Source organism: Acyrthosiphon pisum, chromosome X (assembly GCF_005508785.2).
Source record: "Acyrthosiphon pisum isolate AL4f chromosome X, pea_aphid_22Mar2018_4r6ur, whole genome shotgun sequence".
NCBI classification, from domain to species: Eukaryota; Metazoa; Arthropoda; class Insecta; order Hemiptera; family Aphididae; genus Acyrthosiphon; species Acyrthosiphon pisum.
The window spans coordinates 80,914,840-80,931,773 of record NC_042493.1 but is presented as its reverse complement, the minus strand read 5'-3'; the positions used below and the strand labels follow the sequence as shown (position 1 = coordinate 80,931,773).

The 16,934-nt window shown below is 31.4% G+C and overlaps 1 protein-coding gene across 1 annotated transcript in view; it reads left to right on the top strand.

The window, feature by feature from the left end:
- The window catches only part of LOC100166034 (nephrin-like), a 511,552-nt gene that overhangs the window by 406,415 nt on the left and 88,203 nt on the right, over window positions 1-16,934 (top strand). Inside the window, exon 5 of the mRNA XM_029490057.1 lies at window positions 170-373. Within this exon, the coding sequence (XP_029345917.1) occupies window positions 170-373 (204 nt within the window). The remainder of the gene's footprint in view (window positions 1-169; window positions 374-16,934) is intronic.

Genomic DNA, 16,934 nt, shown 5'->3' with positions numbered 1-16,934 from the left:
TGACAGTTTTTGTCGATTCACCAACACAGATCAGTTCTGCTTGCATAATATATCTCTGTCTTCTCCTGTCACTAAAAAGTTTTATTATCACATCTAACAAACTATATTATTATTTGTATACGTTTTTTTTTTATTATTATTATTAACGGTCCTATTTTCTCGTTTGCAGGACGTCCGCCACCCCGTGTCACCTGGTGGCAAGAGAACGCGCTGATCGATGAGACGTTCGAAACTCTACCGGACCGGAAGGTGAGAAACGTGTTGCGCCTTGAACGACTTGAACGCCGCCACCTCAACACCGTTTTCACTTGTCAGGCATCCAATAATCACATGGTGCCGCCAATATCCAGCTCCGTCTCGTTGGACATGATACGTGAGTACATGCACAATATGTATTGTAATACAAAATTATACAAACATTAGGTAGCTTAGGTCGGGTGGCCTATGGATTCGCCAAATGCCAGATCGTACTAAAATATAATAATATGTCTATGATTGCCCAGAATACGCAGGCTGATCAAGATCAACGTATAGTGCCGCCCAATATCTTGGGGGTATCTACTGGTTTGTTCCTGTTTTTCATTGATTAAATGGCGCTTAATTTGTTTTAGTTTTGACTGAACATTTTTTTTGATTAAAGTATCTAAAAATAGTAACTCCTCCTTAGTTACATCAAATTATTATGTGAAAGTAAATATTTTCTATATATCTATCGGTAATGAATGAATCAGTTACAATTATTGTGGATCGAAAAATTTATTATTCACTATCAAATATAATTACATAGGTATAATATTATATTATAGTATAAAGAATACATACATAACACAATTATCGCCTATCGTACCACTGTTTGACGATTAGTTCGATACCACGTGTGTTGTATTAAATATAACATCAAAGTTTAATATTATTAATGACGTAATAATATTACTTACATTGATACGAAAAATCGATGGAATATCGAATAGGCTGTCCGATGTTTGTGTGCTTATATGCAATAATAACGATATAATATACCTGTGGGTAGATACGTTTTGACAGCGAGACAGAGTGGCACACGGAAATTGACAAAAACCATATAATATATTTAGGCACATTTATGTATGATACATATTTTATAGGTGCAGTCGTATCCGATGTCCGACGCATATCGATTCTCTTAAATCTGGTTAAACCTCGACAAGACCGACTGAAACAATATACTATAAATAAAATATTTGCGGTATACGTTTTAACCATATAAATAAATAACATATGACTTGTACCACAGTTATAACAAAACGTAATCGAATGCGGTGATGGTAGTGGTGGTTTACGTCCCACAATACTGGGTAGAATTTAATACCATACTATTACAGCAATCGATTAAAATCTAAAAGGAAATCGGAGACCACCTTCTGAAACGGACATTTTGTCCCTCGATCCGACGCAGGTCCTAACTTTGGAAGGGTATAATAATATTATTATATACAGCAGTCATAAATGACGTGGTGTGTGAGCATTCGGTAGTTTTCAAATTGTGTCGAAATCAAGTGACTTCGTAGTCGCTCAATGTACTACTTGTATTTAATTTTTAAATTGCCTGATTTCGACCGATGTAGGTATAACCCGTCCAGTTCATCTTGGCACTCGGCAGCCGTAACGAATTTCTAAAAAAAAAACGGTGGAAAAATTATAATATTATATAAAAAAAAAAAATACGCACCGTTTTTATTTTTTTATAATATGACCTAGCCAGTCGACGAATGCAAAGAGGAACTCGCAGGACGGATTAAACTAAAAACTCTCAGTGACCGTATATTATAATAATATCATATAGGTACGTCAAGCGTATGAGACAACGTCAAACGATCATTATTAAGACGTAGTTGAAGTATCGTAGACGAGTATTATAGACCGTTGTGAAGTCTGTGTCGGAGGCCTACAGCGTCGTTATTCAGACTATTTGTGCGGTTCAGTCGCAGACACACGTGCATGCACATTTACGCATATATAGAGCCGACCTCCGAAGACGTTAACGATCGGACCGAATTTGATTTATGGCCCGTTTCTCGCCACTATCCGATTTAATTTTCGTTACGAATTATTTATGTTTTCCCCCGACCCGACCACGCGCTCGACCACCGACGAGTTTAGCGATACGTATCGATTTATCGTGTGTTTAAGACTCACCGCCGCCGGATGCGTGGGTATTTTACACGTCGATACGTGTACGTATAAATAACAATACTAATAATATTATTATTTATCCGACACCGATCGACACGACACTAATATTATTATATTTTGTGTATATAATATTATGTGCGTATTTGTAAACCACTTGCTATGAAAAAAAATACTCATCTAGAATTTAAGAGGACCGAATAAAAGTCAGATTAGCCATTTTGGCGATCCAATCACCCAAATACTTGTCTGGTGGTGCTCTGATAACAGCAAATTTATATGACGTACGAAACAACGATGTGAAGTAAAACTAAATATTCTCTACACAATGATCGCACATGAACGTAAAAATACTATGAGTTATGACTAAACAATAATTTCGAAAGAAACCAATTTATTGTTTTAATTCTTTAATTTTTTTATATATTATATTATTATTATGTCATCGAGTATAGATTTTAATTAATTTAATTCTAGGTAAATTTTTTCGATTCTATTTATTATAGTAATTTAAAGTATTGCGGTTATTGTATACTTGTGATTTGACATTTCCATACAAGTATACAACTATAGTATACAGATAACACAAAGTAGTATCATGTGCATTGTATTTTCATAATCTTTAATTACATTTCAAGAGTACATATTGTTTTTAGGGATATATGAACGTCCAAGAATAGTACACCACTCTGCTAAAAATGATATTTTTCAGTACAATGGTTCATCGACGTTTCCAAACGTATTATAAAAAATATTAATTCACCAGTGTCTTCTGGTCTACACCGAAGCTAACGAAATTACTCAGTGCCTGTATGCCGTCTATTTTCATAATATAGTGTTGAATACGAATATTTTGGTGTTATAAGGTAATAAAGGTTTTATTGTAATAAGGTGTGACAAAAAATAAATCGTTTATATAAACTTGTACTGTTTATACAGTTAACTATATCGTGTACCTAGTTAAAATTGGTGAGTTAAACACGTAACTCACGTGTCGATATATGCACCACTTCTCTCTCTTCAATTTCGTTATAATTACGGGATAACAATGTATGTTATATCTCGGTGAATTATAAATTTGTGTAGACCTTTTATTGTTTATGTTATTTGATTTATGATTAAAATATTTTTTTTCAATATTATATTTGTTAATATAATGTCGAAAATCTTGAAAAATTATTTAGGCTTTGACTGACCACTATAAATAATTTTATCTGATCGATTTAACTATATTTTATCGTTAGAAGTCCATCGTTATCATCGCATATTATAATTATTTAAATAAATTGCTTTAGAACAACTATTACATACTATGTAGTATATATATATATTATATGTAAATAAATAATATGCTGGAGCCACTAGATTTAGTTATTATTTTTTATCTCAAAATAAACTTTCAAAAGTTTTAGAAAATTTAAAACATTTTTCTAATTTATTTACATTTGAAATATTATAAGACCGATATATTTTATTCATAAAATCAAATAGATACATCTATATAATATTTGAGTTCGTTATTAAATTTGTAATAAAATCTAGAAGGTAAAAATCTTGGTTCTCAGAAAAGTGTTTTACAACATACAAGTTCGTATATTAAACTGTAATACTGAGAATTATATTTCGTACTATAAATAATATTATTTCTATAAATACTCAGGTTTATATTGTTAGGTACTATATAAATAAGCAACAAAATAATATAAAATTGTATTAATTTTATTCTATTTACCATATACATTGATATACTATATTTTTTTATACGATCTACTCCGTTTAGACATTTTTTTTTTCAGTTTCTTGATAAAGCTTTTATAACGGTTATGCTTATAATATTTAATCGACTTAAAAATATGAATAAAAAATTGTAACAGTACTTTTGATAAAATACCCATAGTTTTTTTTTACAGGGTAAATTGATAAATTTCAATTTTATATAAATAAACAGAATGTACTACGAGGAACTTCTTCTTTTACATTTTTGGGAAATATAAATTATATTCTTCTCTACTATTAAAATGTAAATTTTCGATCTTACATAATGTACACTATACTATACACTGATAATTAAGGATCAATAAATATAAGCCATCGTTTGTAACGACTGACGGTAATACCATGATTTAATGAAAACGAATTAAAATAATAATAATAATAATAATAATAAATACAGTTAAAATCTAACCTCGTCTAGTGGCACATAAATGTAAATTTAAATAAGATAATATTACCCCTTTCATTGTAAGTCTATAACTTATTATTGTTATAATAATGACAATAATATACATTCACATTGGATATTTAATACTTACTTCGGTCGAACGATACGAAGATTTGTACCGTCGTTGTGACGTTTTCACATTGATATTTGATAATAATTATTACAACGAGCCGTTTAATTATCCGAGTTCGTTATGCCGTGCACGTAAACAAGAGAGTAGGAGAATGTTATAACAATCGCAAACGACATGTTACAAAAGCGCGAAAATTACACAAACACGACCGTCCTCGAGGCAGCAGTAACGCGACACCTTCACACGCACAAAAAGCGGTATCCGACAAACCGTGAAGTCAACTGAGATATTGTCTCAGTGCGATAATAACTGTTAAAAAAATAAATCATTCCTAGTTTAATGTTCACTATAAGTTAATATAATATATTCCCACCAGACCCATTCAGGATGATATGAACTTTTTCCCGCTATGAACACCCGCCGAAAGTGCATCGCAGGATCCTAATTATATTTTAGTTTTTTTTTTTGTGAGCTATGGCTGAGTGTACCTATATAGAAAAGATTGATTACAATATCAACCGCCTAATTCAGGGACTGGAACCGAACCTAAAAGAACCGGTTCTGGAAACGGAACCTTTAAAATATCATGAACCGGAACTGAAACCTTTAATTTAATATATAAAGTACCGGAACCGAACCGGAATTTTTAAATTAAGTAAGTTCTTTTAGGTTCAAATATTTTTTAATATTTCTCATACTATTAATTAAACCTGCGTCCCGGCTAGGTGTTTAAAATTACTATACTTTTCGGTACCTTAATTATCTGGAACTAGTACCGAAATTATTTGGAACCAATACCTTTATTTTGTTTTATCAAAAAACCAGAACCAATTCGGAACAGTTATTTTATTTTTGGAGAACCAGTATAACGGAACCGATACCGATAAATTCAAAAGGTTCCTGGCCTAATTATAGAACTATACGCTGTAACCTTGTCGCAACAAATTTAATGTCTTGAGTTTTCACCCTGCTAAAATTTTAATATCGTAAATTTTTAATTTCCAGTTCTACACAATTTTTGCTCTTAAAATAATATCCTATATACTGGATGAGTTAAAAACAACGCCGCCACGATCGGGCACGATATACTTCATCTTACTTTCCAAACAGTCAGTGAATACTTTATTCCAAGCATCTACTTATTATACCTACATCTGATAATTTAAAGAAAATATATTTTACAAGACTGCCAACAGCCTGCTTCCTCCACCCGTGTCATTCGTCCGATACAAATTTCTGTTCCCGATAAAAGCTCTTATAGATTATGCGGTATCGTTATTGTAATTAATTATTATTATAGGTACCTACCTAACCTATACGTCCCGTCCGGTTGAATAAGATTTCTGCGTTGTGTATCACAATATTAATATCACATCATGACGTGTTGTACCAACGATTGCCACCACTGCGGTGGATTGCCGTTGAGTGTATTATTCCTATTGTGTATAATGGCGTATACATGTACCTAGGTATGCGCAGTAACGCTCAGCGACTGAATTTCCCCTATTCCGCTGAGTAATAGCACAACAGATTAGCTTGCGGGAGCTTATTTCCCACTTGCGGGCGTGAGTGTGCGTGCGTTCGGAACAATTACACAATAATGCTGACGAGAGCAAATAGAGACCGACGTGAATTATTCAAGTCGAATATCGGAGTCTCTGTGTGAGCTGTTTATAGGTACCGCGACGACGCACGAGACGCACGCACGTCCTCTCTGCTGCCATCGCTTCTCGTTTGGACCGCGTGTATTTCATAACCGTCTGCGATAAGATTTTACTGTTAACCGGGATAATTACTATGACATTATACATTAAATTATTATTATTACTATTATTATTATTATTATAACTATTATTATATGCACAGCGCCGATATGTACATCCATATAATTTATTGTCTTCGATTATCGTTAGTTTGATGTTAATATTATTATTATTATTCCTATCATTATAATATAATACTGGATAATATATTTAGTGACATCAGCCGAGACGATAAACTGACACCGTAATAAAGGTACCTTCGTTGTATTATTATATTAATTAATCACAAGTTAAATTGTATTTTATTTTTCCGACGTTATACATGATACTCATCGGTCATCATATTGTCATTTTCCCTGGATAAAGTTTTAACAATATTTTACAAAAATAATCTTCTCTCTACTGATAATGTATGGGACACATTCCGAATCTCACTTAAAGATGGTTTATTAAAGTAATACCTATCATAAACTTTCTAGCATATCTAAAACTCGAAATTCGGTATTTATGCAAAATATTAGTTGCATTCGACATATTATAATTATATACAAAATCGTAATGACATGTAACATGTTGACACATTTTAAATTAAATAAATAATAATAATAATAATACAAATATACATATAAATAATAGATAATAATGTTATGTACAGTTATATTATTTTGTTTTTCTGGTATTTATACGTTCGCACACAGCTTTATAGCATCCAATGTTTTTTTTTTTTTTTGAACTATGAAGAGTATTTGAGACTACTACCTCTATTAAATTATTTGTTTGAAAATAGTATGATGAATATTAAAGTATGTGTTTTGATCAAGTTGTTACAAAAATAGCCAAACCGATACAATGAAAACCATGACTAATGAATTCGAATTTCAATTTATAATGCACTATCAATATTAAAAATAATCCGTGTTTTTTAAGTCGACTTTTTGACTGCCACACTGACGGTCGAGAATGACAGTCACGGGTAAATATTAGGATCCCCGGATTAAGTTCTTGTTTGAATTTCTCATTCTACGATCCTTTGTATAACTTACTAATAATTTTAAACTCAACCATCTTGTTTTCGGAATGATGAAATTAACTAATGAGAACCCATCGTTCTAAAAGTGTAGATTTTTTAATTTTATATCGTCCTCTTTGCTAACTATTATAGTAGGTAGGTACTATATTACTATAATTTAAAAAAATGAATATGTTTGGTAATATTCAAATTATTTTTATGCATTTTATGTTTATAATAATTATAATGTTATCTGTATTAAATTGATGTGGCCTGTCCTGTTTTATTTATTAAGAAAATAAATTGATATACGATCAAAACCGTGGTATGCACCTATATTACACGACTTATGTCTGCAAACATGATATGCCAAAAATATTATGCTACTTATTTGTAACTCGATTACTCTAAATATACATTATTATAGATTGTTATGAGTCTAGTTTTCCGATAAATTTATTTGGGCTCTATAAGAAACCGTCGAAGTGGTTTTATTCTACACAGAAAACGTTTTTAAAGGAAAAAAAAAACATATATAATATTTTAAAACCAATAGTCCCCTTGCCGAATTTGTACGTATAGAATCAAAATGTAGGTCACGGTTACCAATATTTATGTAATAAAAATAGATACTTTAAAAAAATATTTACTTTGCTTGTTATATATATCGCGTAAAATATCTAACTATATATTTTTTATGTTATTCTATTTTATATTGTATTCTAATTTTATGGTGCACATCACAATACATTAATTACAATTTAGACGTGATGAAAAAACAGTTCTGAGACACCAATTATTGTAGGTTTAGACTTTAAGTTTCATAGGTGTTTAAACAAAAATTCCGAATTTTCTGCATGCACGCCACACAACGGTGTGCGTCACTATATAAAGATTCGTCTGTTTTCTCAGACTTTACATATTATATTACATGATGTAAAGGACAAGCATTCTTGTTTTTCTCGCTTAAGATTAATTCTAATTAATTTTCCATGAACATTTCAACGGTTTACATATTAAACCGATACCTTCATTCGTCTTCCAACAGTCATCGCGCTCTGCACATATTAACAGCGTTTTACATTTTTTATGCATACGTACTACCTATAGTCTGTGTGCCTATAAGGAGTTCTCGTGATATTTCTCTCTGATCGTGTGTAGTTCGCAGGTTCGGACGTATCAGGTCAAATCGCAAATCGTGCAAGCATGAGCCATATGTGTGTGTGTTGATCTGAATTATAGTTTATTTTGAAAAAGACAATTTTAAACAACTTTACACCGAAGCCGGTCGGTATAGTTCGTTTACGTCTCAGTGGTTCCCACCTGTAGTATTTGTCTGTAAATTCTTACACACTCACACGCATTGCAAACACATGTTCGGTACTCACACAGGCGTAATATATTTAAAGCAATTACGATGGTGTTACTACGCTTTTGTGAACTTTTTTAATATTACTAAGACGACACCCATGCCGTATACGTACCTATACGTTATAATATAATATGCATACATAATGTTATTATACTGTTGTAGCGAGCCGAATAAGTTTTTTTATTTAATTATGTTTATATTATACAATATATACATTATTATAACATTGCGTATATATTAAAAAATTTTTCACCGTTATTCACCGTCTTCATTATTATTATTATTATTATTATTATTAAAATCACTTAATTAAAAAGTGTGACCGGCTGTTGTTTTTGACAGAAATGGAGCGTTACGCAACGGCCGTGAAGTAATGTGGCTGTGGTAGCGAACGCGATAGGGAGGGTGAGGTTTTAGAGGGGTGGCGATGGTCGTGGTCCGTGACGACGTTGAACAGCAGTGTCCAGGGGTTGGAGATGAATTATTTATAAATTAATTCGCTAGGGCTCGTGTCGGTCTTGAAATTGGTTTTCAAAACAATGAACTCTCCCTCGATCACTTCGTCTTCACCAATCGGTTACCAATACTTACACCACCCCCACGGAATCGCTTTCAAAATAGTTATCATAATAGTACCTATTATTATTAGAATGAAATAAATTGTATGTAATTTGAAATTGCTATCGCTTAAGGTGCTCACGCAATTAGGTGGACCGCATTTATATAATGGATAACCGATGTGGTCACGAGTTTGATTTATAAGAATATATTTTATACATTGCAAACCATTATTCATAAAATATTACCTGTATAAGTTCTGTCTGAACATATTCTATTTTTATACATAAAAATTGCTTATATCTTTTGCCTATTTCATACTAATATTTTCGTTATGAAAGTTGACAGCTCATTTTTATAGTTATGTATAGTCTCTTAAATTTACCATCAACAAGTGTGAGATAATTTTACCAAAACAATGTTCACAGTTTTTTTACCCACAAGTATCACTACACACCCTCAATGTGTTTTATAAATGTATAATCATGATCTTAATTAAATTTGATATTTTTATAAAACTATATCGACTAAACAACAGCAGATAACGTGATAATACTAAATTAAAATAACTTAACTAATGTGATAGATAATAATAAGTCAATACATATTATGTTCTAATTTTATATTTTAAGTACTTAATAGCTTAATTCAATCAAACGAATATGTATTTATTTACCTTTGTATTTATCATCATGTCTTAGAGCAAATAAAAATGCTTTAGTTTTCAACATAGAAATTATTATGGTAGATAATGTGATGCACTGATGCAGTTTGTTTTCTGAATAAAAATAACGTACTTTACATTGTTTTTTCTGTCACACCTGCGCCATTTCTATAAGCATTACTTAACAGTATACTAAAACTAAGTATAACTTATCGAATTTATAAGTATTACATTTATCTGATTATTTTAAGTATTTAACATAAAATACATTGGAAACCTCCTCGAAAAAAACATTTCAAATCTCAAAAATTAATAAAATAAAGTTTCATGTTTTGTTTATTTTTAAATACTGTTTATTATGTTAAGATTTGGTTTATTGTAAAAACTCAAAATTGTTTAAGGTAAATCACAATATGCTACATTTATTGTTTCCCCAATCGCTAATTTTTCAATGTATGTTTTTTCGTTTCATCGAACGCATAAAATTAACTATCACAATATGTAATAATAAATTTTAAAATTATGCTGTTAAACACGTTTTGAGCAATCAAGAAATCGAAATGTTTATCTAATCTCGATATTTTTATCTGCGTTAACGTTGAACGTTGTTTTATTGTTCCTTTGTGAATAATAATAACAAGCGTGTGTGTAATTGTGACTAAACTTGTATTCAGGTATAACATTTCTTAACGCTCCGAAGTTCATAAATATATTCTTTTTCCGAGCTTAGTTTAAATCTCAACTGTATCCTATTTTTGTGTCGCAATAACTAACATCATTAAATCTATTCACACACGATAGTCTTGTAGAAGAAAAAGAGGAAATGCTTTTAATTCAAGACACGGGAGTAACTGTGTTGCATTTAGGTACTGTGTACTAAAGAAATAAATAAAAAAACCTCAGATTATAATAATATGTCTTATTAATATTTTTTCATCGAATTTCCGGAACGATGTCCCGGTGACTATAATATTATTTTCTGTTGTAATTTTTAACTTTTAATATATTTTATAATTTATTTTTAAATCTATTTCGTTTAATTTTACATATATTATTTGGACATGTATATGAATCCAATAATATTGTTTTAGGTAGTTTGATAGTTTTAAGTATAGGTACCTACTTCCAATGCCAATAGGGTTTTCGTAAAAAAATGTTCTTCTCATCGGGTGTTGTTGATTGTTATATTTTTTGTATTATCATCTGGGCCCAAAAAATTGCTTTACTATAATAATAATAATATAATATGTTCTCAACTATATTATAATATATGCCATGTCGCTCTGAGTACTAGTGAGCCATGGGACGCGCAGGGTTCTTGGAATTATTGCGGATTTTAAACTATGCACATTACGAAATCCAAATAAATATTTTTTTACGTGGTGGTACGTACCTACGTAGATTGACGACGAGCAACTCGGAAAACATTGCTAAAGGAGTGTTCGGAGGATACAGTAAGCGACGCGTGGTCTTTCGTACACTCTCGACGGCCCATATCGGTGACATCGACGTATCGTTTAAATTTCAATTGAAGGCGTCGTTCGGTTATGCCGTGTCAAAAGTCTTGTGCACCGGCTAGATTAATGAATCGCCGACGATAGTCATGACGTGCCTATGTTTTTAAGATTGACTTAAAACGTCTCGAAACCCAATCCGCAAGATACTCATATGCTGTGATGGCTCAAGTTATTTTATTTACCAGTAAAAATATTTGTATCCGCGTGGATCTAAAACTATATTAACGCCATGGTATTGGTCTTTAAAGCAGGTACCACTATAATATAATATATTATTACTTGTTAGCAGGGACTGGAACCTTTTGAATTTATTGGTATTGGTTCCGGTACTGGTTCTCCAAAAATAAAATAACTATTCTGGTTCAGTTCTGGTTTTTTGGTAAAAAAAAATAAAGGTATCGTTCCAAATAATTTTGGTACCAGTTCTAGATAATTAAGGTACCGAAAGTATAATAATTTTAAATACCTATAATGCGGGTTTAACTAATATTATGAGAAATATTAGAAGACTCATCTTACATAGTTTATACACTAAACAGTAGTCAGTAACTGTAATACCATTGAATTACGTTATAGATGAGATAATTTTATTTTTGAACTTATAGAACCTATTTGATTTAAAATTCCTGTTTGGTTCCGGTACTTAATTTATTAAAATATATGTTTCGGTTCTGGTTCGGGCTCTTAGTATTTTAAAGGTTCCGTTTCCAGAACCGGTTCTTTTAGGTTTGCTTCCAGTCCCTGTTTATTAGAGTATAACAATGTATAACGGTTTTATCATGAATGTTATCAGAGCTAGAATTAGATTTACGTCACTGTGATATAAGTCCATATAGACTCGGTATGGTCAAAAGTATAATTTGTTATACTATGGTGATAATATTATTCTAAACTTAAATTGTAACAGTCGTTGAGTTTTATTTATTATACCGTCGGGGGCAATTATATTAATACATTTCATGCGTCCGGATTCATATATAAAACAAATTGAGTTAATGTAAAGTAATACTTCAATACATTTAGGAAGTTGCATTTATATTTCTCTAAAATATTACTTTATGTCGTGTATACATTTGTTATGTTGTATTTTTTTTTTTTTACAATAATCCAATTCTACTGTATTCTAAAACAATATATTCATATTCTATTGTAAACAAAAAAAATAATAATAATAAAACAGGTTGCCATGCTGTGTTATAAATTCAAAGCTAGGCGGACGAGACCCTTCTAGTTCCTTTTGACATTTATACCCAACAGTCGGTCCTTTATGCGCATAATATATCATCCTTACAGAGTTTATGATTTTCCAAATTGCCCAGAGTAGTGGTTTGTGGCCGCCAGCGTCTGGGCTACCATTTAATTGTAAAACAATGGTAACCCACTGAAATCATTCGGTCACGTAGAGAAAACGAAAAATTTAAATAACAAATTGGATGTATGCTAACGACTTTGATAAATTGCAGTAATTGTGAATGCAATTAAATGTTATAAGTCTTCGAAGTTTCATCTCTGGCTTTTAGTGTATATTAATTATTTTACATTTTAATGTTTGATTTACATCTGGCTAATTTAATTTTTTGTTTAATTTAAATTCAAAACGTTTTAATACACAAATTTTGTTCAAAATAAATGTAGATTTTTTTTAATATTTTAGATTCATATAACTGTTTTATATTAAACAAAAATAATATCACTGCAGGATGTAAAAATAAGCGAGTACAAAAGAAAATTGGAAAATATTTTCATTGTATTAAAATCGAAATTGAGATGAAACAAAATATAAGAGTTATTATTGTTTACTTAAAATGTTTTATTAAAAAATAACCAACGGGTTCAATAGTGCCCAGTACCAGTTTATAGTATACCATATAATATTATACAAGAATAACTGACATCGTGCCGGGTAATTAATTGTTTCTTAGAACGCTGTTGTTTAAAATATACAAGTACCTACGGATTTATTCGTCGACATTCGTAGAATATCGTCAGTTTGTTATAAATTTTATGATACCTAAATAATATTATATTTTCTGAACATTGAAAAACTAGTTTGTGGTCTACATAACTTAGGCTATGTAAATACGAGTACTGTTGTATACGACTTCCCATATATACTGTGCTCGACGAATTCGGCTTCCGGAATTGATTCGGTCGGAATAGTGTTAATATTACGGCGGGGTTTTGCATATCCCGGTGTATATTGGAGCGGGGCGAGCTAAAATAATAGTAGTAACTAGTAATAGTAATAATAATAATCGTAATAATTATAATAACAACAATAATTATCGAAATTGTCGCCGCCGCCGATTAATACGAGCATAACTTTAGTCGTGGCCGCCGGGTACCTGCCGCACACCGGCACTCATTGTGTTCGAACTAACTGAATTATCCGAAAAGTTTTGTTAATTCCGTTCGGAAATTATTTTACGTGCGCCGCACGGTCGACGACACCGACGGTCGGAAAGGGTTCGCTTTTGCTGTCTGTGTAAGATGAGATCGTGTAAACGTTCACGCACGCACTCTTCGACAAGTGCGCACACGTACCTGTGTTTTGAGCCTCACAAATTTCTCGTCACCCGCCGGGCACACGATATCAGTAAATGGTATACGCGACTCTTAAGTACGGTTGGGAGGGGAGGTGGGGTGTATAACGCGGTATAGGCGTCGTGTACCATGACGGTTAGCTATATAGCCGGGTACGACAACAGTGGTATACCACGACCATACTATACCCGTGTGTATTGGATATTAGTTTTCATTAGTTTGGGGTGTGTAAGCAGGTTACATATTATATTTTAACGATAACCAAAACATGGACGGCGCCAGCCTACGCAAAGCACCGAAAAATAAATTAGTAACTACGCTACCTGGAGTGTAAAATAATATAAATCATAATGAGATAAGTTCTACGAAGGATAAATAAAATAATAATTTAGATTTTCAAAGAAGGCGATTTCTAAACTATTACTAACTATTACTTCAACCCAAAACTATTACTACTATTGCACTATTGATCATTTAGGTAAGTACTATCTATAAGTGACTATATATATCGTATTTACAAAATATTGAATATATTGTGTATAAACAAACATATCTTCAAATAATTCAGACAGTAAGAAAAACAAAGAGAGCAACTGAACATAAGCCATCTTATTGGAACAAGTGTAGATCCGAACCCAGACAAAAAAATCAACACAGAAGAATTATTCAGCACAATAAAAATATTGGACATAATATAACATAAAATATAAAATTGGACATAAATAACTGAATTGTTTTCAAAACTATATATTAATTAATTAATATTTTATTGAATTTTGCTTCTATTTTACTACAATTAATATTATAATGATAATGGCCTTAGTTGTCGAAGCATAAATTCTGTAGTTACTAATTTATAGACCAATAAAAAAAATAAATAAAAATATTATCTATAGTACAATTCAGTATAGCGATACATTTATAAAATATTATATACTTATATTATACACGACGTGACGAATATCATTTGTCTTTTGTATACATTGAGCAACTACACGGCGAGTATATTATAAAGTATATAAATATGCGATTACATATTATTATATTAAATACTCGCATGATACCCGGTCGGACACTGGAAAAATATTGTGAAATGTGAAAATGAAACAATGTCCGACGACCGTATATAAATGGAGATAGTGTTTCGGGAGAATTATTTCCATCGCGCTGTGACTCGTTTCATCGTTATTATTATTATTATTATTATATTCTTATAGCGTCGCGACTCCGGGTGGACAGGGCGGGCTAGGAGAGATATGAACAGAAGAAACGACTGCCCTTTGAGATTGGACTTACCTGGAGGGCATGCCAGTGGTATTTTCGGCTGGGCAGGATTATGGAGGACAGAGGACATTTATATAATGTACAGGATGTATATAATATTATTATGTAGACGCGGTGACGATGACGGTCGGTCCGGGAAATTAGTTTTAGCCGCCGAAACGGATACCGTGTTAAAAAAATAAATAAACAAAAACACCGTCCTTAAATTATATATATATATATACATTATTTTGACAAAGCGCTCGCAATTTAAACGACACCCACCGCTGACGTGTTCTTTAAAACGCCCCAATTACGCGCAACGGTCGACGACAAACGTTCATCGGTCAATGTTGGTCGTTTTTGGGCGCCCGTTTTTATTTTTATTTTTTTTGTTCTATTCTTCTCCATCTCTTTCTCTCACACTCAGCGCCGCTCATTTCAGTCGCCTTTGTGAAAGTCACAACCCATTTTATACGTTTTGTTTCACTCACCGTCCATTCTTCACGCGCCACCGTAATTGTTGCGGTCCACAAACATTGTCAAAAGCGCTTTTCTCGGGCACACGTGTGATAACATTGGTGGACGGTGACGGGTCCGGCCAACAGAAAACCTAAACACATGCCGTATACCTACAGTAATTGGTATATTATTTGATAACGTTAAACAGCGAAAACTCATTATACAGAGTGATCAGAATATTTCATTTTATTTCATTACACAAATTGTCTCACATTATAAACGTGCAAAATAGAGAACATCTGTAGAATCAAAACATAATACAACATAATCTCCTACACACTCGACAAGTTGTATTATTGCGGTAAACACCCTCTTTCAAAGGATATCTATGAAAACATATTATCTGAAATATCACTTTGTATTCAATCCCATATTTTCATTTCAAGTGAGTAATAATTACTAGTGAATACGCGCAGACGTTAAAACTACCTACTGTATTTAAAACCATGATAACCAGCAGTTGGCAATTCTAAAAAAAAAAAAAAAATGATTCCTGTTTAGATGTTAAAATATACTCATACAATCGGTTATATCAAGAGAAGAGACTATAAATTTATAATATTATTATATTTTAGAACTGGAATATTTTAAATTATGTTTAATATACATATTCTATTACAACCAAATTGGTATGAACGTATATATAATGCGTTTACATGCATTATAATACCTAATAGGTTAAAAATGATCTTATCATTATTTTAATTTATTTTTATGATAAAATATTTAAAAATCATTGTTTATTAGATTACATAAAGGGTAATATCGCTAAAATAACTTTAGTAAACCTATTTTTTTATCAAACAGAAATAAGTTGTTTTTTTAAATTCTTTACACAAAATATGATATGAGTAGGTAACTGAATTATATACCTAGTTACAATATAATATATTTCATAAGTCGTAAATGTTCTCATGCATGTAAAATATACATCTGAACAATTTATAAATTCTAAATACCAATAGTTTCATGTGTTTTACAAATGTATTATTAGAACTAAATACGATGAGTGAATTACATATAATGACATGCAATATTATATGTATAACGTATCTATTACTGTATCTATATTCGATATCTGTTAGTTTCCCACCACATAAGGTAACTTAAAATAAAAACTATTATAATGATAAATAGTTTCTATACTTCAGAGTTGTCATTATAGCAAGAATCACTCAACTTTCCTCGCTCAATCGTTTGAATTTTTAAAAACATTTTTTTTTTTTTGCGACCGGAGATTTTTTTATCACACTACTCTA